The sequence below is a fragment of the Malaclemys terrapin genome, chromosome 5, assembly GCF_027887155.1.
Source record: "Malaclemys terrapin pileata isolate rMalTer1 chromosome 5, rMalTer1.hap1, whole genome shotgun sequence".
NCBI lineage: Eukaryota > Metazoa > Chordata > Testudines > Emydidae > Malaclemys > Malaclemys terrapin.
In genome coordinates, this window is record NC_071509.1 from 27,997,344 (window position 1) to 28,022,927 (window position 25,584).

Consider the following 25,584-nt stretch of genomic DNA (forward strand, 5'->3'; position numbering starts at 1 on the left):
AACCTTTTCCAATTCCAATTCCAATACATGTTTTTGAGATGCAGTATTCAAGATGTGGGTGTACCATAGATTTATATAGAGGCAATATAATATTTTCTGTCTATTATCTAGCCCTTTCTTAATGATTCCCAATGTTCTGTTTGCTGCACATTGAGTGGATGTTTTCAGAGAACTATCCACAATGACTCCAAGATCTTTCTTCAGTGGTAACGGATGACTTAGACCCCATCATTTTATATGTATAGTTGGGATTATGTTTTCCAGTGTGCATTACTTTGCATTTATCAACATTGAATTTCATCTGCCATTTTGTTGCCCAGTCACCCAGTTTTGAGAGATCCTTTTGTAGCTCTATGCAGTCTGTCTGGGACTTAACTATCTTGAGTAGTTTTCTATCATCTGCAAATTTTGCCACCTCACTGTTTACCCCTTTCTCCAGATCATTTATGAATATGTTGAATAGGACTGGTCCCAGAACAGACCCCTGGGGAACAACACTAATTACCTAATTAATCCCCTATAGTATTTAGAGCTGTTAAGTGCAACAGGTAAACAATAAAGTAGAATATCAGATGGTATTTCACTCACATTATCTCCTCTGAGCCCTGTTCCCAATGCATATTGCTGGCTGTCTTCCAGAAAACGTATTTTAATATTGTATACCTTGTTTCCGTAATATATGACCAAAACATATGGCTCAGCACTTGATTTTGTTGAACAATCTCTGACCAAGAATGTCTCATCCTGCATGACAAATTATAACATTAGTTATACCTGTAAATTCCATTAATGTGTTTACATAAACAGCCCAGGAGTTTTGAGTAAATTCTACAAGATTATTTAATGTGTGAACTATATAATAGAATATTGTAATCAAAATAGATTTTGAAACATACTATATTTGTAAACAAGGTGTCTTCTGACTATAACATAAAGAAAATTTTTTAATTAATAAAGTTCTTAGATTTAAGTAGTGAATTACATCTACGTAGTATACTTATTGAATCTATATATACAATAATGAGAATTATAGGGCAATGTATATTGCAATATTCTAGAATTTTTAATGTGGAAGTACCTTTTTCATATTAAAATGCTGGAAAAATTGATACCAAGAAGAAAATATTGTATGTGAAGAAAGAAGAGTAAGATGATAATGTAAGGCAGTGGGAGTGTCATACCAAGGGTATTGCATCTAAAAATAAAGTTTTGGTTCATGCGCCTCAATTACACCTGGATGTAAAGTAAAGAAATTACATGGACTATCTGTAATGGAACCTATGATATTACCATAAATTCTATATGTTGCGTTGAACTTCTTAATTTATTTTAATTTAATTTTATGGATCTAGAAGGAAGCATATTCAAAATTTGATTTTTCACATAGTATCGTATTTGCACATTTTAAAGAGATAGCACTGAATTTTTCATATATCAGACTTAATTTTATTATAGAATTATACAGTAAGAAAATTGTGTAGGTCCCAATTCTATACTATATGACAGACCTGCGGGTGGCTCTTTTACAACAGAAAAACTTCAAAAACAGACTCCAACGAGAGACTGCTGAGCTAGTATTGATATGCAAACTAGATACAATCAATTTAGGATTGAATAAGGACTGGGAATGGCTGAGCCATTACAAACATTGAATCTTTCTCCCCTTGTAAGTGTTCTCACCCTTCTTATCAAACTGTCTGTACTGGGCTATCTTGATTATCACTTCAAAAGTTTTTTTTTCTTACTTAATTGGCCTCTCAGAGTTGGTAAGACAACTCCCACCTGTTCATGCTCTCACGTGTGTGTGTGTGTATATCTCCTCAATATATGTTCCATTCTATATGCATCCGAAGGAGTGGGCTGTAGCCCATGAAAGTTTATGCTCTAACAAATTTGTTAGTCTCTAAGGTGCCACAAGTACTCCTGTTCTTTTTGTCTATACTGGCACTTTTCAGTACTAAAACGTTTGTCACTCGGGGAGGGGGTGTTTTTTCACACCCTGAACGACAAAAGTTTTAGTGCTGAAAGTGGCAGCGTAGACACAGCCTTAGGATGAATATTGGGTGGGATTTTCACAAGTGGTTAAAGGAGTTAGGTGCCCAACATCTATTGACTTTCCAATGACAGAAAGGAGGGTGTGCCTGTCCCTCTCACAATAGCAGGAGCAAGTACTCAACTCTGAATGATGTCCTTTTTATATTGAAGTCTGAAACACATCCACATAAATACAATCCACCAATGCAGCCACTCCTTGCTGAAGTTATACCTCCCTAATACAAAGAAGTTTTGACCGTGATCCAATTTACAGTATTGGAAAGCCATGTTCTGGTGAGATATCTCCCACAGTCAGGTTGTGACAAATAGCATGCTTTTGTTAGCTGCTTTTCCTTTATACCACTCACCTGTATGAAAAAAACAAAAGATCTCCCTCTTTTGCTTTCCAAACCATCCATTGTGAGTGTCAGGGTTCCCTCCCCACTCTGAACTTTAGGGTACAGATGTGGGGACCCGCATGAAGACCCCCTAAGCTTTTTTCTTATACCTTGGATTAAGTAACGCTGCCACCATCAAGTTATTTAAACAAACATTTAGGGAGGGCCACTTGGAGCCCTACCTTCCCCAAATATCCCTGCAAGCCTCTACACCCCTTTTCCTGGGCAGGCTTGAGAATAATCCCCTCACCAATTGGTACAGGTGTACACAGACCCAAACCCTTGGATCTTAAAACAATGAAAAATCAATCAGGTTCTTAAAAGAAGAATTTTAATTAAAAAAAAGGTAAAGGAATCACCTCTGTAAAATCAGGATGGTAAGTACTTTACAGAATAACAAAAGATTCAGGAACATAGAGGATCTCCCCTGTAGGCAAAACCTTAAAGTTACAAAACCAGGGATAAACCTTCCTCCTCCTACAAAGGAAATTACAAGCCAAAATAAAAGTAAGCTAACGCATTCCTTCGCTAGTACTTACTAATACTAATGGAGTTGGATTGCTTGCTTTCTTGATATGTCTCCGGCAAGCACACAGAACAGACAGACAAAGCCTTTTTCCCTCCCTGCCCAGATTTGAAAGTATCTTGTCCCCTTATTGGTTTTTTTTGGTCAGGTGTCAGCTAGGTTACCTGAGCTTCTTAACCCTTTACAGGTAAAAGAGGAATTAAGCCCTTACTGGGTAAATAGGGATGTTATGCTACCCTTAGCTGTATGTTTATGACAGTGAGGATGGCCAGTACAGTTTAGTGCTGGCAAATATGCCAATGCAAGGGGCCTTCAGCTCTTGTACGCTGCTTCATGCTGATTGAGAGTTCTTTGGGGAAAAGTTGAGCCCTCTGGGAAACAGAATGTCTTCCACTTACCTTGGGTTAAAAATATTATGCATAAAATGGCCTGAAATAATATTGCAGATTCCTTCAGTCACCAATTTAACAGGAAACCTGTCTGCAATATTTAAATGATAAATGAGGCTGGTTTCAGGACAGTGTTCCCTCTAATTTTTCCCACGCATGCAGAATGAATTTTGTTATGTTCACCAATAGGAAGGTGATGTGTGACACATCACCTTCCTATTGGTGAACATAACAAAATTCATGTGGTGGGGATGAAGCCGAGTGTGGGAGGGGGCTCAGAGCGGGGCACAGGGTTGGGCTGCCAGAGGTGTGAGGGCTCTGACTGGGGGTTGGGCTCTGAGGTTGGGCTCGGGATGAGGGGCTCAGGGCTGGGGCAGAGGGTTGGGGTGTGGGCTCTGGAGTGGGGCCAGGCCAGAGATGAGGGGTTTGGAGTACAGGAGGGTGCTCTGGGGCTATGGTAGGGAGAGAGGGCTCCCCACAACTCTCGCTCCCCGCGGCAGCAGCAGTAGCAGTAGCAGTAGCTGGGCTGGGTTGGGGGAGAGGTTCCTCTCCCCATCACGGCAGCTCCGGGGCTGGGGCCGTGGGATAGGTGCCCTGGCTGTGGTAGGTCCCGGCTGGGGCTGGGTTTGGGCCAGAGGAGGGGCACTCCTCCCTCGGCTGTGGCAGGTCCAGGGCTAAGTTGGGGCCGAGGGAAGGGCGCCCCAGCTGCGGCAGGTCTGGGCGGCTGCTGGGTTTGGACTGCCCCTCCCCCAGCTGTGGCAGGTCTGGGGCTGGGTTGGGGCCAGGGGAGGGGTGCCCTTGCCAGGGCAGGTCCAGGCCGTGTGGGTTGCCTGAGTGCCTGCATAGTGCTAAATAGGCTGCTGCATGGTCACACCGTTTACAGAGAACTTAGTTTCAGGATAAATTATTTATTTAACAAGCAATAGCACAGTACTGATGCTGCTGTAATCTAGCCCTGTTGGAGAAAAAAGGTGAGTGAGAGAACTTTTACTGAACCAACTTCTGTTGGTGAAAGACAAGCTTTCAAGCTTACACAGAGCTCTTCAGGTCTGGGAAACTAACTTTGAGTCATAACTAAATACAAAGGGGAACAGATTGTTAAGCACAAATAGTTAAGACATAATTCAACGGACTGTGCTGGTTGTGTTTGGACTTTTCTCTGAGACCTTTTCCATTCTGTTCCCAATAAATGAGCTCGAATCTGGACTTGTCAATTTTAAAGACACATCAGTGACATACAGCAAAATTACTCTGAGACGATCGAGCTCAAATGCAGTGGGGTGGGTATAGGGATTTACCACAACTCTGAAACCACATAATACATTAATTTTATATATAGACTAACGTGCATACTACATAAATTCTAAACTGTCCACAAGCTACAAAATACACTAGTAAACAAAGCTGCAGCTGCAAACTTATCACACATTCCTTTTTAAAATTATTTTTTTATTTATTTAGATAATTTTTTTACATCTAACTACATGTTGTTTACAAGGCCACTTGTGAATTCATGCTTTGTCCATTGTTAACCTCTTTTTCCTCACTTCTGTTTTCTTTCTTGTTCATACAAGGCCTACAGTTGTATTCTTGGTCTCCAGATCTGTGTCTGCTGGAGAAGCCGTGACAATCAACAGGAAATATGGTAATGCATAGTGTCTTGCAAGACCCTGGCAACTATAAATTTCCTGCTGCTGGAGCTTAACCCTGTAACTCCTTTCAGGAGTGTGTTTGTGGGACACTAGATGAAAGTGGGTTTTTTTTGTTTTTTTTTTTTGGCAACAGTACTCATTTTTTAAGAGTATTGCTGTATTTATTCCTAGAAAGCCTGTTTTAATTATAGTACATCCATGTGCAGAGATTTATGTCATGTATATTAGTGCCTTTGTCTTTTAGTTTTATGGCAATGATTTCAATTCCTGCTTTTGGTTCCAGGTTATGATTAATTTAGTGTGTTTATTTTTTCAGTCTGTCATGTTTTGGCTTGGTTAAAGAGAGGTTCTAGCAGTAGGGATCATGTAAGAGAGGATGGAGCTACATTTACTATTTGAGAAACCTTGCATAATATTGACCTTAACTTGCGAGTTTTAAGACTATGCAGATGCAGGAGTGGGTAGAGGAGAGCAACCAAGCTAATGGCAGGGAACTCAATCCCATAGCAAAGAACTTCAGCAAACAAATCATTACTGTTTACTCTTGATATTAGGTCTGTGTAACAGGATGGTCTGTCCTTTTATGGGTCAGGGAGGCTGGGGAGCAGACAGCCCTGTTCTACCAAGGAGCCTGGAAGGCAGATAATGGGAATCATCCAACCTAGCTGGGCAGCATCAAGGGACTGGGTCTGATGACTTCCAGCTAAGGAATATAAATGAGGGCCTGAGCTCCATGTGGGAGCCTGGGATCAGAAGAGGTCTGAGAGAAGACTCCTGGAATAGCAGCTGGGGACAGCAAGGTGGACCTACACGATCTGAGTGGAGGTTCTGACCAAAAAGTTGCTGAAGGCCAGTAGGCTTTGGGGCTGGTTGGAGACTGGTTTTGTTACTTTATGTTGTTGCTCCATGTTTCCTTTTGTTGAACAATGAACAGAGCTCTGAGACGACGACTGTGAACAGATCTGAGCACTGCTGATTGTCTTTCCTATGCCAGTGATTGAGTCCATCAGCTTACATCCCCTTTCTTAGCTTCTCTCCCCTCCCTTTCCACATTGCCACTTCTAATTCTTGGTCCTTAGTCCGTCAAAACATGTCAGAAGTGCCTCCTCTGAGGAGCAACCAATAATCAGAAGCCTCATGTGTGATACAAATTAACTAGGGACATCACTCAAAATTGGGGACCTACCAGACCAGGGGCCATAAGTAGAGCCTTGTGAATCTGTGGATATCAATGGATGCATGTTTGCAGACCACGGACGGATGCGAATCCAAATTTTGTATGTATACAGGGCTCTACCCATAAAGCTTGCCCTGATAGCAGCACACTTCTAGTACTGTTATATTTAAAGGAAAATGTTGGTTTGATTAGAAATAAATAATGTTGCTAAAATGAGCATATATAATCCAGGGGAAAATATGGCAGTGTACTATGATATTATTCTTTCCCTAGTCCTGACCCAGCAAAGCATTTAAGCACATTAATATTCTACAAAACTGCAAGATGTGTATGTGTATTTTTATGAGTGTCCCTATATTAAAAATCCCATAAAAGTAGGCCCAATGCAGCCCCGAGGAACCGCGCAACTCCCTTTAATATTGCCTGGGATGTAAAAAAGCAAAGAATTTGGCCATATATGTTTGTTTCACTGATAGTGTGTAAATTACAGCTTCTGAAATAAATATAATTAAGAGCTGTACAATGAAAAGTCAGAAGTGATTTTTTAAAAAAAAGGTTGTCAACCCTGTTCATATACACTGTACCAAACTAGAATGCTACATAGTAAAACCTTGTTTTTCTCAGGGCTTGTCTATACTTACCGCGCTGGTTCGGCGGCAGGCAATCGAACTTCTGGGTTCGATTTATCGCGTCCAGTCTGGACGCGATAAATCGAACTCAGAAGTGCTCCCCGTCGACTCCGGTAATCCTGCTCTCCGCGAGGAGTACGCGGAGTCGACGGGGGAGCCTGCCTGCCGCGTCTGGACGGCGGTAAGTTCGAACTAAGGTATGTCGACTTCAGCTACGTTATTCACGTAGCTGAAGTTGCGTACCTTAGTTCGATTTGGGGGTTTAGTGTAGACCAAGCCTCAGAGAGTTAAACCCATTGCTTTAAAGATTAGTGATACTCACGGTGTTCTCCTGTAACAAAGCCTCTTCTGCTTTCTGACGATCAAATTCTCCAGTATACCAGTCATATTTATTTAAATCCTGAAATTTGAGATGTTATGCATAGTATATAGAAATGAAGTACAGTTTTCAGAAGCAAAAACCAATGAAAATATACTGAATAGACTGATTTTCTGACTTCTTGTTAGCCAGTGTGGTGAAACAGAAGTTTACTTTTGTTGCTGGTCTGGTATGTCTTATGGATGAATAACAACCAATTTTGAGGAGTGTCTGCTCTGTTTCTCAACAGTTTGTCCTGAATTTGGTATTCTCAGTTGTGACCCACGGAGATACGGTGACAGGACTAACCTGAATATTGCTGTGATTCTTGGTGTAAGCCACCTGTTACAAAGGTATGCTCACCTGGGTGGCAAGATAGATTTGAATACCTGAAGGGACTCTCTGTGACTCCATATTTAGGCTATTATAACACCTGTGGAGTTTATACTTCGATTATTGATTGGTGAAATCTAAGTATAGAATTCACAACCAATTTGCAGGTTGTTCCCCGATTCTTAACAGTCTGCCCTGAGGTTGGTATTCATGCTCATGAGTCACTGCAAGCAGCATTACACCAAGCACCCACAGTTTCCAGGCCACTTAGGTGCCTAGCTAGAGTTAGTACCCAACTATTGTGAATATGTCAGTGTGTACACATACAGAATATACAGTGTTGAAATCTTTGTGCTGTGTGTTTGTACAGCAACCAGCACAATAGGGCCATGGTCTATAACTGGGGCACAATGGTAATGCAAATAATATATACTACTACAACTACATCTCTTTGGTAAGAAATTGACTCTTTAATGTATCAGAGGGTTGTTTACCTTTTCAACAGGCTTCGTAAGATGCGGTGTTGGCAGGTTTACATATATACCTTGTGATCTACATTCAGAAGGCTTGTGCTTTCCTGGAGATGGTGACCTCTCAATTGAACAGTTTTGTATGTTTAATCTGGATCCTGTAAACATAAATTAATGGGAGAAAAACCATGTTGTTCTGTACTTCAACCATCATGTCATTTTGCCAGCATATGTGCCTTATTGAAAATACCTTAAAGTGTAGTGTTTCTTATTTGAAAATGCAGTTTTGTGATCACATTTAAAATAAAGGGGCCTGATTCTGATCTGGGTGATACGGCTATAACTCCACTGATTTCAGAATCAGGCCCAATGGCATTTTCCAAGGATTCCTTTTTACTTCACTCAACGTTCCCGCACAATGAAAGTCACTTGCAAATATTAAATATGTACTACTTATTTACAACATAATTTCTAAGGGCCCCAGGGTCAAAATAGTGCTTTAGCAGAACATATTTATGACTATCTATGTGCTATAAGGGTAACAAAACCTTTTACCACATTTTATACTTCCATGGATCTATGTTTGTAGCCTTAGCAATGCTTGGTCTGAGGTACATTAGAGCCATTCACAATCCCACCATTTGGGGATACCACTTCTGTCCACCTATCCACAGGAATCTCTAAATGTTCAGGATCTCTGCTGCTCTACTTAACGTGGGTCTTCCCAATTAAGTCTATGAGCTTTGGCTCCGGCCCTGTAGTCTGAGTTCAGAGAAGTGACATCTGCTACTTGTCGCACACCTGGAAGGTGTGAAAAGCAGTCATACATTTCTAATTTTTGCTAGTCAGACAATAGTTAATGTACAGATAATATTGGAATAAAACTGGATTATTGTAACAATATTTAAAAGCATATCATGAGCATGTCATTTATGTAACAGAATATTTTGTTTGTTTTGAAAAATGCAATGTGGAAAGGGGTACAATAAATGATTATAAGGCAGGAAAAGAAAAATGTGATTATCTAGATATTCCATCTTTTCTTTCTGGGGTCTATTACATGGGCCTGCTCTGTTTACCCAAGCTGTATTTCATTATATTTTATCTATCTTTCTTGCACTATCAGTTTATTACTGTTCTGACCATATTGCATGCTGGAATAATGAAGACACCCAATCTTGAAAACAAGTTATTTAACAGAAAAGTAATAGTTTTCATGTGTTTAAAATTAATGCATTTTTTTGTGCAGGTATGTACCACATTCTGGCTTCTAACAGTATAAAATTTATTTTTAAAGACAAGAAACAATGCCTATTGAAGTCAGTCGGAAGTCTCCTATTGTCTACACTGGGCATTGGATCAGTTCCTAAATGAAGGCTGTGAGCCAAATGTTTAAAAGGTCTGGAACCAGGCCTATAATTTTGTGTCTGCAATCAATTGTGTGTGTCAAATTGTGCTATGTCTACATATCCAGTTTGCAGCTGCAAATCAGGTCACTAGATACCAAAGCTCTATCATTTGCATCCACAGTTGATTGCAGGTACAGAACTAGTTGCTGCTTTCTGGGGGCCGGAGGGGGGCGGAGGGGAGAGACAGCCCTACACGCAAGATTTCGTATGCACTATATTGAATTTATTGCTGTAAAGTCTCCTGCTTTGTGTGGAACTGTGGTGCAGCAGCCTGGAAATTCTGTTGCAGTCTTGGGTATTTTTTTTTTTAAATGGAGATTTTGATTGATTTAATATAATAATTAGAGCTGCTATTAAAAATAATTGTTTTTAAAATTTTTTGTTTAATTTTTTATTTTCCTACAAGAAAAGTTTGGTTTTTGACCCAAAAATGCCTTCCAAAATCCTTGAAAAAAGTTCACTTTTTTTATTAACACCTGGAAAATTTCAACCAAAATGACATTTTCCATAGGAGTTTGGTGCCTAACCTACTTAGTTAGGTGCTTTTTGAAAATCCCACTAAGGTCCAGATTTTTAAAGGTATTCAGGCACCTAGAGAAATCAATGAGAGTTAGTTATTTGGGAGTTTTTGAAAATTCGCTTAGATGCTTGTCTGCATCTTTAGATACGTAAATACCTTTAAAAACTTGGCTCTTAGGTCTGTTGGAAATGGGACTTAAGAGCCTAAGTCACTTAGCACTTCTGAAAATTTGACCGCAGATCTAATAAAACACATGAAATTATTGAATTTTTTCCTGGTGATGTTTATTTTTATAGTAACTTTATCTTATGCAGCCCCTAAATTCAGTGTGACTCAGATTTTTGTGTTGGCAATACATCAATGCATTTGCAAAAGTAGTCAAGGGAGAAGATAAAGGTTTTGGTAGCTGGGTAGAGATAAGCTGAAGCATTCATCACCAGGCCCACTTCCTGCAAAACACAAGAACTGACTGAGCCCTACCCTGCCTAACTTGAGAAATCTGATAACAAAAGCTTGTTTGCCTGGTGCAATATTAATGCAATAAAAAGCTCTGTTAATAAAAAAACAAAAGAAAATTAAAGCCACTCCATTCTTATTTATAAGTAATCTATCTTCTGGTTCTTATACGTTAACACAAAGACTGTTCATACATCAACCTGTACATATAGAGGCAATACACGAAGATATTCCCTTTAGCAGGTGTTTGTGCCTGAAAGACATCTTGTCTACATTCAGCTAATTACAAACTGATAGTAAAGTCTTCTGCTTAAGACAGTAGGGGGCTCATTGTTTTATAACCAACCCTGGAGAGTAGGTGATAACAATAACCCTGCTCACATTCTAGCTAGCTGCCTAATTAGATAAATATATGGCTCCAATCGCCATAATATCTGACTGCTTTTCTACGGTTGAAAGAAAGAGATTTTGTTCTTTCTTTCTTGCCTGTGCTAAGGTTGGTTAGTAGAGGGTTTTTGTGTTTTTTAGTGTGTGTGGTATTATGAGAACATTACTGTAAACAACAATACGTACTAACCAATACTTATGGGTAAAATTTTGGGGTCACATAAAATTGGTTTTCATTTTACCAACACAGATTATCCAGGGGTGATAGTGGACAGCAGGTTTGACATGTTTGTAGTGTGATTTGGCAGTAAAAAGGCCAGTGCTGCTTTTAGCAGCATGTGAAGAAACCTCATTTTCTGATTGGAGAGATGAGTATTTCTCTGTGTGTGTGTGTGTCTCTGAGGAGACTGCTCTTGAATGATGCATTCACTGCTGGTAATCAGAACCAGAAAGATGCAGACAAAATGAATAGAACGGAACAAAGCTGTCAGTTACTGGGCCAGCCACACATTAGACCACTCTTTATCCCTCTTGGGTGTACCCCTCAGTCCACCACTTAGACTGGAACTCTGGGTCTCCCTGTTCCCCAGCCATGTTAGCTGAACAAAGGCAGTTCGGGCTCCAGTTCCAGCAGCTGACACTCCAGACCAGGATTCAGCAGCAGCTGAGCAATTTACTCAGCCCTGCGTGAGTTTGCAAGCTTGTCCCCCTCTGGACAGGGGTGGATGGATAGGTGTAAACAGTGTCCCCCCCCTCCTGGCCGGGGGGAGAGGGGGTAAAAAGATCACATCCCCCTCCCGGTGGGGGAGGGGAAAGGGGTGAAAGCTGCACAGACCCCAGCACTGCTCCGGCTCTGTTGTCTCTGGCTGCCTTGAGCTGGCTGCCCCAGCGTTTTGCTGTAAGTGGCTGCCCCATCGGGGGGCAGGCAGTCCAGATGTGCCTACCTTTAAGATGCAATACAGGCACAGTACAGTACTTGCTTTTTCTTTTTTTTTTTTTTTTTTTTTCTTTTCTTAAATCTCTGTTGATGCCTGATTGGTTACTTCCGGTTTCACATGGTGTCCGGTTGACTGGTCAGTCTGTAACTCTGGTGTTTGTATCTTTGCGGTTTTATGTATTTCCCCTTGCCTACACTTTAATCTTTCTTTAAAAGCATCTGTAAGTTCCCCTCAGCCCAGCTAACCCCCATCTGTGGCTGGGAGAAGCAGACTGTACTGCTTTCATCACACTCCTGTCTTTGTGTGTTGCCTTGTATGACTGTCATCTCTCACTGATGTTCCCTGGGGTACCTGAGGGATACGTCTATACAACCTGCCGGATCAGCGGGTAGTGTTCGATGTATCGGGGATCGATTTACCGCGTCTCGTCCGGACGCGATAAATCGATCCGCGAATCGATGCCCGTACTCCACCTCGGCAGGAGGAATAAGCGGAGTTGACGGGGGAGCCGCGGCAGTCGACTCACCGCCATGAGGACGGCCAGGTAAGTCGAACTAAGATACTCTGTATCTTAGTTCGAACCCCCCCACTAGTGTAGCCCAGGCCTGAGTTATCTTATCCACACTTTCTCCTTTTTGTAGGCCCAGAGCCATGTAATATTTTAGCATCTCCTTTGTCCTGAGCTTAGTGTGGGAAAGAGTAAGCTTTTTTTTTCACCTGGATAAAGCCATATATGGGGGAATTCCCAATTAAACAGGTTCCCTACTGTTTCCCCAAGGACTCGTATGTGTGTCACTGTTTTACTTTAATAACCCTTTTTGATCTAACTCCATAGCAAGTAACTCATCATCAACAAACACACAGGCATACATTGTATTAATCAAAAATAATACAACTATTTTCTAGTTCATCATAGAAGTATTTGCACATATATTTGTGACATTAGGACTTATCCATTCCTATTTTACAGGGATTTTTTGTATGGAATCTTAGGATTCTTACCTGAGCCTTGAAAACTTTTACTACTCAGCATACAAGGGGAGCTAGGAGAAAGTAGTAAATAATGTTAAGTAAGTGCAAATACTCACTCTGTTATTGATTGTGATATTGCATATATGCAAAGACAAAAATATGGAAAGTCTAAATGCCATTGAGTTCCATCAGGGATGAATTTGTATCAAAATAATCTGTTAAACATTAAGAATGAAGACAAGGAAAGTGTGAGATGAATGTAGCATGAAAAAATGTATAAGTTTGAGCTCTAATGACTACAAAGGGAAATAGTGTTAAAGGTTGGTGCATAGGAACCACAGTCATAGAGTCATAGGACTGGAAGGGACCTCAGTAGATCATCTAAATAAATCAGTGGAGACATCCTATCTCTTAGAACTGGAAGGGACCTTGAAAGGTCATAGAATCCAGCCCCCTGCCTTCACTAGCAGGACCAAATACTGATTTTGCCCCAGATCCCTAAGTGGCCCCCTCAAGGGCTGAACTCACAACTCTGGGTTTAGCAGGCTAATGCTCAAACCACTGAGCTATCCCTCCCCCCTAGTCCAGTCCCCTGCATGCAAGGCAGAACTATTCCTGACAAGGGTTTGTCTAACCTATTCATAAAAATCTTTTGAGGGAGACTCCCTAGGCAATTTATTCCAGTACCTAACTACCGTGAGAGTTAGAAAGTTTTTCCAGATGACTAACCTAAACCTCCCTTGCTGCAATTTAAGCCCATTGCATCTTGTCCTATCCTCTGAGGTTAACTAGAACAATTTTCACCCTCCTCCTTGCAACAACCTTTGTATTTGAAAACTGTTATGTCCCCCCCTCAATCTTTTCTTCTCCAGACTAAACAAAACCAATTTTTTCAATCTTCCCTCATAAGTTATGTTTTCTAGACTTTAATAATTTTTGTTGCTCTTTTCTGGTCTTTCTCCAATTTGTCCGCATCTTTTCTGAAATGTGGCTCCCAAACCTGGACACAATATTTCAGTTGAGGCTTTATCAGCGTAGAGTAGAGTGGAAGAATTACTTCTTGTGTCTTGCTTACAGCACTCCCGATACATCCCAGAATTATGTTCACTTTTTTGGTAACAGTTTTACAGTGTGGACTCATATTTAGTTTTTGATCCACTATAACCCTCAGGCCTCTTTCTGTAGTACTCCTTCCTATGCAGTCATTTCCCATTTTGTGTATGCGCAATTGATTGTTCCTTCCTAAATGGAGTACTTTGCATGTGTCCTTATTGAATTTCTTCCTATTTACTTCAGACCATTTCCCCAGTTTGTCCAGATGATTTTGAGTTTTAATCCTATCCTCCAAAGCACGAGCAACCTCTCCCAGGTTGGTATCCTCCACAAACGTTCTAAATCCTGTACTACACTACGAGTTTAGGTCGAATTTAGCAGCGTTAGTTTGATTTAACCCTGCACCCATCCACACAACTAAGCCATTTTTGTCGACTTAAAGGGCTCTTAAAATCGATTTCTGTACTCCTTTCTGACGAGGGGATTAGGCTGAAATCAACATCGTTGGGTCGAATTTGGGGTAGTGTGGACAGAATTTGATGGTATTAGACTCTGGGAACTATCCCAGAGTGCTCCATTGTGACTGCTCTGGACAGCACTTTCAACTCAGATGCACCAGTCAGGTACACAACAAAAGCCCCTGGAACTTTTGAATTTAATTTCCTGTTTAGCCAGTGTGGTGACCATGCAGCACAGGTGACCATGCAGTCCCAGAATCGCAAAAGAGCTCCAGCATGGACTGAACGGGAGGTACTGGATCTGATCGCTGTTTGGGGAGATGAATGCATGCTATCAGAACTCCATTCCAAAAGACGAAATGCCAAAATATTTGAAAAAATCTCCAAGGGCGTGATGGACAGAGGCTACAACAGGGACCCACAGCAGTGCCGCATGAAAATTAAGGAGCTCAGGCAAGCCTACCAAAGAGGCAAATGGCCACTCCGGGTCAGAGCCCCAGACATGCCGCTTCTATGATGAGCTGCATACAATTCTAGGCGGGTCTCCCACCATGACCCCACCCCTGTCCGTGGACATCTGCAAGGGGGAGTCTCATGCAACAGGGATGAGGATTTTGGGGACAAGGAAGATTAGGAGGTGAAGGAGGATAGTGCACAGCACACAAGCGGAGAAACCATTCTCCCCAATAGCTAGGAACTGTTTATCACCCTGGAGCCAATACCCTCCCAACCCTCCCAAGGCGGACTCACGGACCATGAAGCTGGAAAAGGTACCTCTGGTGAGTATACCTTTGTAAATATAATGCATGGTTTAAAAGTAAGCGTGTTTAATGATTAATTTGCTCTGAAGACTTGGAATGCATTCATGGCCAGTACAGCCCCTCGTTTTAAATGGCCAACCCAACGGGTGCTTGGTATGGGAAAGGAGGGTGCTGCTGTTTGAAACAATTCCCACATGTTACGAAGGTTGAAGAAGCTGAAAGACTTTGGCTTATCATGGCTGCCTGCAAGCCGAATTCTGTTGCCTGGCCCTGTGAGTGTGATCTCTCACACCAAACTGGCAGGCCCGCAATATAAGAGGCAAAATGCGACCTTGTACCGAAAGCACATGTGCTATGTAATGTTAACAGCTTGGTTCACTGTGAAAGAGTCTACCCATTGTTCTCTAAAATGTGTCTTTTTAAATACTACTCTCCCTTTTTTTCCTCCCGCAGCTGCAAATGTTTCAATACTCCCCCTATCATCTCTGTCCCAGAGGCTAGCGCAGATAAGAAGGTGAAAAAAGCACACGTGCGATGAAATGTTCTCTGAGCTCATGCAGTCCTCCCGCACTGAAAGAGCTCAGCAGAATGCCTGGAGGCAAACAATGTCAGAGTCCAGGAAAGCAGAAAATGAACGTGAGGATGGGAGGGACGAACGAGATGAGAGGTGGTGGGAGCAAGATGAGAGATGGCAGCAGTGCGATGAGAGGAGGCAGAATGCAATGCTGAGGCTACTGGGGGATCAAAGTGATATGCTCTGGCATGTGGTGGAGCTGCATCAAAGGCAGCAGGAGCACAGACCACTGCTGCTGCCTCTGTGTAACCGCCCGCCCTCCTCCCCAAGTTCCATAGCCTCCTCATCCAGACACCGAAGAATGTGGGGGGCACCCAACCACTCCACCCCAGAGGACTGCCCAAGCAACAGAAGGCTGGCATTCAATAAGTTTTGAAGTGCAGTGTGGCCTTGTCCTTTCCTCCTCCCCTCATCCACCACCCCACCCGGTGCTTCCTTCCTCCCCTACCCCTCCCGGGCTACCTTGGCAGTTATCCCCCTATTTGTGTTATGAATTAATAAAGAGTGCATGATTTTGAAACAATAATGACTTTATTGCCTCTGCAAGCAGTGATCGAAGGGGGGAGGGGGGTTGGCTTACAGGGAAGTAGAGTGAAACAAGGGGGCAGGTTTTCATCAAGGAGAAACAAACAAAACTGTCACATCGTAGCCAGGCCAGTCATGAAACTGGTTTTCAAAGCTTCTCTGATGCGCAGCGCACCCTGCTGTGCTCTTCTAATTGCCCTGGAGTCTGGCTGTGCGTAATCAGTGGCCAGCCGATTTCAACCTCCCACCCCGCTATAAACATCTCCCCCTTACTCTCACAGATATTGTGGAGCACACAGCAAGCGGCAATAACAATTGGAATATTGGTTTCGCTGAGTCTAACCGAGTCAGTAAACTGCACCAGCGCACTTTTAAATATCCAAATGCACATTCTATCACCATTCTGCACTTGCTCAGCCTATAGTTGAACAGCTCCTTACTACTGTCCAGGATGCCTGTGTATGGCTTCATGAGCCATGACATTAAGGGGTAGGCTGGGTCCCCAAGGATAACTATAGACATTTCAATGTCCTCAACAGTTATTTTCTGGTCTGGGAAGTAAGTCCCTTCCTGCAGCTGTTCAAACAGACCAGAGTTCCTGAAGATGCAAGTGTCCTGTATCTTTCCCGGCCATCCCACGTTGATGTCGGTGAAACATTCTTTGTGATCCACCAGTGCTTGCAGCACCATTGAAAAGTACCCCTTGCGGTTTATGTACTGGCTGCCAAGGTGGTCCGGGCCCAAGATAGGAATATGTGTTCCGTCTATCGCTCCACCACAGTTAGGGAATCCCATTGCAGCAAAGCCATTCACTATGGCCTGCACATTTCCCAGAGTCACTACCCTTGATAGCAGAAGCTCAGTGATTGCATTGGCTACTTGGATCACAGCAGCCCCAAAGTAGATTTACCCACTCCAAATTGATTCCTGACTGACCAGTAGCTGTCTGGCATTGCAAGCTTCCAGAGGGCTATCGCCACTCGCTTCTCAACTGTGAAGGCTGCTCTCATCTTGGTATCCTTGCACGTCAGGGCAGGGGAAAGCAAGTCACAAAGTTCCATGAAAGTGCCCTTACGCATGTGAAAGTTTCGCAGCCACTGGGAATCATCCCAGACCCGCAACACTATGTGGTCCCAACAGTCTGTGCTTGTTTCCTGGGCCCAGAATCAGTGTTCCACAGCATGAACCTCCCCCATTACCACCATGATGTCCAAATTGCCAAGGCCTGTGCTTTGAGAGAAGTTGGTGTCCATGTCCTCATCACTATCGTGATTGCGCTGTTGTCGCCTCCTCACCTGCTTTTGCAGGTACTGGTTCTGCACATACTGCAGGATAATGCGCGAGGTGTTTACAATGCTCACAACACAAGGTGAGCTGAGCGGGCTCCATGCTTTCTGTGGTATGGCGTCAGCAGGAGAGCCGAGTTGCAGTGGAAGCAGTGGATGACGACAGGATGCCACAAGAATAGATATTTATAAAGAATGACGAGAGGACCTGCAAGGTGGATTCATGGCACCAGGAGAGCAGAGTTGCAGTGGAAGTGGTGGTTGGATGATGACGGTTAGCAGTCCTACTGCACCGTCTGCTGAAAGCAGTATGGCATCTGCACGGAAAAAAGGCGCGAAACGATTGTCTGCCTTTGCTTTCACGGAGGGAGGGGCGACTGACGACATGTACCCAAAATCACCCGCAACAATGTTTTTGCCCCATCAGGCATTGGGAACTCAACTCAGACTTCCAATGGGCAGCAGAGACTGCGGGAACTGTGGGATAATGCTCCGAAAGTCGACGCTAGCCACGGTACTCCTCTGATTTAATGCACTTAGTGGGGACACACACAATTGACTGTATAAAATCGCTTCCTAAAAATCGACTTCTATAAATTCGACCTAATTTCATAGTGTAGACATACCCTAAGTGTACTCTTCTCTGCCATTATCTAAATCATTTTTATCTAGATATTGAACTGAACCAGATCCAGACCAATCCCTGCCAGATGCCATTCTATATGCCCTTGGTGCTTGACTGTGAATCATTGATGATTACTCTCTGGGAATGTTTTTCCAACCAGGTACGTACCCACCTTATATTAGCTCCATCTACATTATATTTCCCTAATTTGTTTATGAGATGGTCATGTGAGACAGTATCAAAAGCCTTACTAAAATCGAGATATATCACATCTTCTGCTTCCCCCCTTCCACATGTCTTGTTACCCTGTCAAAGAAAGCTATTAGGTTGGTTTGACATGATTTGTTCTTGACAATGATTTTATAGATATATTAGAGACAGAGACTGCTCACAAATAAATACCATGTATTAGAAAAGTGGAAGACTCATCGCATCAGAATTTTTTTATTGTGATGCATGGCTAAAAAGGGTTAAACATCCTGCAAAATAAACAACCCTCAAAAGACATGTGGGGAGATAATGTTTTTGTGTATTTACATATATATGAGTTGGGTGAACAATGTAATCAACAGTCCCTCTCTATGCTATATTCTGATAATTCAGAGATCAAAAGAATAGCCTAACATTTAAATGAATTGTAAACACGGGATATCTCTGTATTCATCTCTCTTTGAAATGTATAGCAAATAATCTGTGAATGGTGGAGGAACAAGCAAATTGCCTTATGTTAATTCTGTAGCTAAGTACCAGTGGTGGGCCTCCTTCAAAGTCATCCTCATTGCCTTTTGTTCCCAGAGGAACTCCCAACTTGTCAAAGAGGGCATGAAATTGTATAAAAGGTCCTTGGGTCCTGATTCTGTCATCTCAGATCTGCTTAGGCTTCATCAGGGGAAGTTTGAGACGCAAGACTGAGGTCCCAGTTGTGCTGGTACGCCCTGAATATGGTATTTGGACATTGGACTATAACCTATGAACTATTTCTAAAAGAACTCTTTGCAACTGCAAAGCTCCTCATCTCTGCTATGAATCTGAATCTTAAGAATTGAACTCATGTCTGTATGTATATTGATCTTTTAACCATACTCTCTTTTGTTTTTTAATAAATTTTAGTTTAGTTAATAAGATTTGGCTGTAGCTTGTATTTGGGTAAGATCTGAAACATTCATTAACCTGGGAGGTAATGTGTCTGATCATTTGGGATTGGTAGAACCTTTTCTTTTATATGATGAAATAAGATGATCAGGAATCTTCATCATATTTGCCTTAGGTACCTGGATGGAGGCCTGAGGCTAGATCACTTTAAGGGACTGTGTTATTGGACTTCTGAGTAATCAGTAAGGTAATAAAGAAGCTGTTTTATGCTGCCTTGGTAAATCTAAGTATTGGAATATTCACCAGCTTTTGGGGGATTGTCTGCCCCATTCTTTGCAGTTCACGCTAACTGAGTGATCGTAGCTGGCCCCCATTGGGACCCGACCCGGGTCACAGTATGCTGTATAAATATATTAGAGTCAGAGACTGCTCACAAGTAAATACCATGTATTAGAAAAGCAGAAGACTCATCACTTCAGAATTTTTTTATAAAAAACAGATTGGCTAAAGCAATAAAAACTATACTAGAGGGAACAACTCTGCATTGTAATTGGTAGATAACAGGGCCGCATTCAAAGCCTGTTTAATGGTAATCTCTTTAGATCATGTCCTAAATTTGGTAATAATATAGAATCATAGAAATGCCAGACTGGAAGGGACCTTGATAGGTCATCTAGTCCTATCCCCTGCACTGAGGAAGGACTAAGTATTATCTAGACAAGTAGTTCTCAACCTATTTACCATTGTGGGCCACATATGCAGCTCTCTCTGTTATGTGGGCTGCATCCACGCAATATATATACTACCTGTATGGTCCTGAAAATGTCACATGGGCCTCAGCTTTGTGCTGATTGGGCCACAAATGGTCTACGGGTTGAGAACCACTGATCTAGACCATCTCTGACACATAGGTAACTTGTTCTGGTGCTTTAATTATCCTTACAGTTAGGGAGTTTTTCCCCATGTCTTGCCTAAATCTTCCTTGCTGCAATTTAAGCCCATTACTACTTGTCCTGTCCTCAGCAGATAAGGAGAACAGTTTATCACCCTCCTCTTTACAACTTTTTACACACTTGAAGAGTGTTATCATATACTTCTTCAGTCTTCTCTTCTCTAAAGAAATGCATATTTTTAATCTTTCCTCATAGGTCATGTTTTCTAGACCTTTAGTCATTTTTGTTGCTCTCCTCTCTATATGTGATAGGTGGTTATCTCAGTTTGCAGGGGTTCATAAAACTTTTCCATCAGTTTTTGCTTCTTATGGATTCACATTCCCTGACTTTTGCTCTCAGTTTTAGGTTTGAATGATCTCAAATACAAAGTGCAACTCAATCAAGTTTCACTTGGATTCACACAGGTCACAAGGGTGACTCTGTATCAAGCAAAAGAAAGCCACAGCTTGATTTTTCAGAAATCATGTTAAGCTTGAATTTTTGGCAGGTAAAGTCACTGTGCCAAATTCAGTCCTAATGTAAACAACCTCCGTTGCATCATTGAGGGAGGAATACCTCTGTAATACGGGAAAAACATTATGGACTCACATACCTCTGCATGATTGTATTTTAGGGAACCACAGCATGCATCTCTGAACAGGAACATTTCCTTAAACCAACATTTGTGCACTAGTCAAGGTTTCCCATGGGATTTTTGGCTTAAAATGGTTTTACTCATTTGTATCCTGAATTTTAGCCAGAAATCTCAAATAGCGCTATTGAAATCATAAGCTAATGTGTATTGAGCTTGCTGTACATGCATAGCATTGGAATTGGAAGACAGGGGAGATTTCTGCCAGGGTGGGAGTTGGGCTGAGCAGAGCTGAAGGGACATGCCTGGGAAAGGTACCAGCAGTGAGTGCTCCCACTGAGCACTAGGTGGCACCCAGAGCAGGGAAGCGAGACTGGGCTGGCAGCACAGCTCTCTGCCAGAGGGGGTGCAGGGAAGCCTGCTGAGTCCCATCCCTTCCTTGCTGGCAGGCAGCCGCACTTACCTGCTCGAGTACGTATCTGGACTATCCTGGGGTGTGCAGAAGGGAGCTTGGGGAGTCAGTTGGAGCAATGGGGGGGGAGGAAGCAGGATCCAGGGGTGGCAGCAGGGGCAGGGTGATGGTCATGAGTGGGTGGGGAGTCCAGGGAGGTGATGGGAGTGTGGGTGGGAAGTCCGGGGAGGCAGTGGGGGGCCAGAGGGGATTGGGGGACTGGGAGAGGCATCAGGGGCCAGAGGCAATGCGGAGGGGTGGAGGTCCGGGGGAAGGTATCAGGGGCCAGGAGAAGCAGTGGGGACCAGGGCGCCAAAATACAAGTTTGCCCAAGGCGCCATTCTTCCTAAGGATGGTCCTGCAAAAGCTGGCCTTAAGGGTGGGCAACGTGTGCAACCGCCCAGGGTGCCATGGTCAGGGGGCAACTTGGTGAAGAGGGTGTTGCTGGATGGTGCCTTGGCAGTCACCAGGAAGTTGATGGTGGTGATGGGTGGCCTGTCATGCCCCCACACTATCAGCAATTACCAGTCACCAATATGTATTCGCTGCTTGGAAGACTCCTTAGTTGAATAAAGCCTGGTATTTGCTAGTATCTGTAAAATCTATGGGCTGGTTCCAATGCAATGGGAGTTTTTCTATTGACTTCAGTTGGCATTGGATCAGGACCTGTATGTCTTTGACATTCTTTAATTTGAAAGGACCTTGCCTGAATAATTGCAAATTACAGGACCACTGGTTCCATAAACCAAGAATCTAGTCACAAACAATTAGGGGCTATGTTCTGCTGCACTTACTCATACTTTGTAATACCTTCCTCCTCAAGTAGTTGAAATGAAAAATAGGATCTGTTTTGTGACCCATTAACAGTTAGTCAGTACAAAATGCAAGTATGGTATCTTTCGAAGGACAAAAGTTAAATCATTATATATTTCAAATTTCCCTACCCTGCCTTTTTATGTTTCAAAAATAACTGAGAAAGGGGGTGTGAGTGGTATTCAAAGAGAGGTTGAAAAGGCTTATGGGGGTTAGAATGGGGAAAAGACAGAAAAATTATAACAGATCTATATAACAGTGACTAGTCTAGAGAAGTCCAAAAAGATGTTCCTTATTATTAAGAAGAACAAGAGACCTCCCAATGAAAGGAACAGGGAACAAAATACAAAGAATATACAAGAAAATTTCTTCTTTATGTAATATATGGAACTCACTGCCATAAGATATTATTGAAGCACTGAATGCAGTAAGACTATAAATAGGAAGAGCATCTGTAGTTACAACAGCTTGAATGAAATTACAATGACCACCTGTCATGTTTCAGGGTATAATTACTGAATGGTATTAGAAAGTAATCATGCCTCTGTAGTATGGTACTGCACAGTTTTCCAGGTGCAGGGGTTTTGATTTCTTCTGAAGCATCTAGTACAAGCTCATGTGATTCCTATATTCCTACCTGGATGCAGGATGATATTTTGGTTTTTGCTGTCTTGTTTGGAAAGCTAATTCAACTTCCCTGCTGATATCTGGAATTTCATAAATAAGAACATATTATTCCTTCTCACATGTAAATTGCACAGCACTAAATACAAATAAGAATGCATCTAATCACAGTAATGAAAGGAAGGAAATTAATCTATATTCAGGCATACGAGAAAGTGATTCAGTAAAAAAGCTAATGGGCCAAATTCATCCCTGACATAAATGGGCTAAACTATTGTCATCAATGGGAATAATTTATTCCAGGGCTGAATGGCCTATAGTTTACAAGGTAACATCATAAGCTTTCCTGATAGCAAACATTGAGTAATGTAAAGGTAAGTAATGCAGAATGCTCCCTAGAAGAATACAAAATATCATTCTCTCCCTTTAACAGATGGGTGGAATTAATCCTCATGTTAATGGGACCAATGCTGTTGTTTAAGTCAATGAGAATTATGCCATTGACCTCAAAGGGAACAGAATCAGGCCCCCCAAAAAGTAAGGAACTCTGTCATATGGAGGAATAAATTGCAGGGAACGAACAATGTATCTTCTTGTTACTTTGAAGTATTTATGCTTTTCAGGTAGGAATTTCAAAGCCCCCTAAAAGAGAGGGGCACCCAAATCCATTAGAATTCAATACAAGTTGGGCACTTGGAGGCAAACTTTTAAAGGTATATAGGGGCCTAGAGAGACAGACCATTAGTGTGATTATTAAAAACCTAACTCCCACTGAAATCAATGGAAATTAGCTGCCTAGTCGCTTCTGTAAATCTCACTGTGTGTGCCCATCTACATCTTTAGGTATCTAAATGTCTTTGAAAATCTGGCCTGTGGCTCCCCTTCAGAAATCCAAGCCTTAAATTAGATTTGACATGAGAGATAAGTGTGATACTGTTGTTACACGGAAAGATTTTGTTAGTTCCATTTTAGAGTCCTTCTCCAGATAAGCTTTTCATCACTATGCAGGTATTCTAAACCTCTCTCTTCTCAGTAGTTGTATACATGAAGGCTGTAGTTTAATACTTTACTTTTATGCATCCTCCACTATGAAATTTTGGCCATCACTTTCATTCTAAAAGAAGTAATGGGAATTTAAGACCAGACCCTCGGCAGCTGTAGACCAGCACTGAACTCAAAAGATGACACCAATTTACCCTATCTGAAGATTTGGCCCAGAATATGTTGCTCTTACAATAAGAAGGAAAACCCAGGGAATCTGCAATATACAGTTAAGTACTAACCTCTTCCTTTTCCAAGTGCCTATATAGAATGATAAAATAGATAGTGAATATTGGAAGCTTTCAGTGACAATAATATACTATTTTTTATATTTGTTTGCTCCATCTTCTTGTTACCACAGTACAGATGTGATTTAGCATACCTCACTTGGGCCAAATATAATACTTGGTGAGTCAGATGCATGCAGCTACATTAGAGACACACCAACCATGAATTTGGTCCAATGATCTTTATTCAGTGAAGTGATTGGGGGAATTTTGCCATTTCTTGACTGAGAGCAAGATAAGGAGTAATATTTCAAATCATCCTCAGTGGGCAGTGATCCAAAGTCCATTGAAATAACTGGGAGTCTTCCCACTGACTTCAATAGAGCTGGATTAGGCCCTTAGTATTAGTAACTAGTAGAATTTACCCTCTATATATATCTTATGTGATGAACAACATACTCATAGATTCATTGATTACAAGGTCATAACGGACAATTGTGATCATCTAGTCTGATCTCCTGCATAACAAAGGCCATAGAACTTCCCTGGATTCCTGTTTGAACTAGAGCAGATCTTAGAACATCATGATTTAAAAATTGGCATGATGGCTGTATCCATATATGGATATGAATGTATATATATAAATGACAGGTTTACTTTGATATAAACACAAGCTAAATTTTTATCTTAATTCCACTGAAATCACTGAACTTTGAATTTATATAGTGGTATAACTAAAAGCATAGTTTGTCCCGGTAATGAGCTCACTGAAACAGTGGATCAAATTCTGCTCACAGTAACAACATTACAACCTTTACGAAGTCAGTCATGTTGCACCTGTGTAACTGAGAGTAGCACTTAGCCAGGTGTTTCCATAATTAATCTTCCGTTAAATCAAGCACTGAAATAGAATGCCATTTCATTCAAAATGTATTGTATGAACAGTATTGACCAGGACATACTATGGTACAAAAATTGAAACAATAATAATTACTATAATAAACATAATGGATCAAATTCATCCCTGGAGTAATTCCATTGAAGTCAGTAACATAAATTAATAGTAAAGAAAAGATAAAACACTCTACAATCAGTATACACCTTACACTTTGAATCTTAATTAAAAATTACTTCTTAACTACATTTTCTCATTGCTCGTAAATGGATAAGGGTTTATAGTCACACTATCTGTGCCATAGGGGCTATATTAATACAGTGTAATCTAATTTGAAATCTCTTCTTTTCATATTGTGCGACACTCAACATTTGTCCTGAAAATCTGGGCTTGTCTTCATTTACTGCACTACAGTTTACACCAGTGCAGCTGTGTCACTGTAGTGGTTAGTGAAGATGCTACTTCACTGTTGGTGTAGTTAATCAACCTCCCCAAGAGGCGGTAGCTATGTTGATAGGAGAAGCTCTCCCGTTGACATAGCGCTGTCTACACTGGGAGTTAGGTCAGTATAACTAAGTTGCTTAGGGGTATAGATTTTTCACACCCCCGAGCGACATACTTATATAGATCTATAGTGTAGACTTGGCCTCTGCTTTTTAAACTTACATATGAATATTCTTGCAACAATATTAGTGTGGCTGTCAAGGGTGCAAGTAGAGTAGGTTAATTACTGGAATGTGTTCCCATTTGTTGTTAATAATATATTCATTACTAATTTCTGTAATGAGTCAAAATATCAAAGAAAAGCCAGAGCAAAAAATATTAACATCTTTTTCTTTCTTGCCAACATGTCAGTTCTGAATGTTAGACATCAGTAAACTGCTGTAATAAGTAACTGTATTGTAACCTGTTTTGTAATAATTCAGCAAATGTGGAGTCCATAAAAATATATTAGCTACTTTTAAAAATTAATCCTATAGATAATTG

At 41.6% G+C, this 25,584-nt stretch overlaps 2 protein-coding genes across 3 annotated transcripts in view; one reads left to right on the top strand and one right to left on the bottom strand.

The window, feature by feature from the left end:
- The window catches only part of CLNK (cytokine dependent hematopoietic cell linker), an 88,119-nt gene that overhangs the window by 5,808 nt on the left and 56,727 nt on the right, over positions 1 to 25,584 (bottom strand). The window contains exons 13-18 of the mRNA XM_054030479.1: positions 23,718 to 23,736; positions 22,448 to 22,517; positions 12,679 to 12,719; positions 7,991 to 8,124; positions 7,128 to 7,205; positions 589 to 744 (exon numbers count right to left, since the gene is read on the bottom strand). Of these exons, the coding sequence (XP_053886454.1) occupies positions 589 to 744; positions 7,128 to 7,205; positions 7,991 to 8,124; positions 12,679 to 12,719; positions 22,448 to 22,517; positions 23,718 to 23,736 (498 nt within the window). The remainder of the gene's footprint in view (positions 1 to 588; positions 745 to 7,127; positions 7,206 to 7,990; positions 8,125 to 12,678; positions 12,720 to 22,447; positions 22,518 to 23,717; positions 23,737 to 25,584) is intronic.
- The window catches only part of LOC128838359 (uncharacterized), a 164,160-nt gene continuing 149,990 nt past the window's right edge, over positions 11,415 to 25,584 (top strand). The window contains exons 1-2 of one of the 2 annotated variants that reach the window (XM_054030480.1): positions 11,415 to 11,425; positions 17,978 to 18,090. In XM_054030480.1, the coding sequence (XP_053886455.1) occupies positions 18,075 to 18,090 (16 nt within the window). In that variant the 5' untranslated portion in view covers positions 11,415 to 11,425; positions 17,978 to 18,074. Of the gene's footprint in view, positions 11,426 to 17,836; positions 18,091 to 25,584 lie in introns of those variants that run through there. The other variant, XM_054030481.1, reaches the window with a different exon arrangement.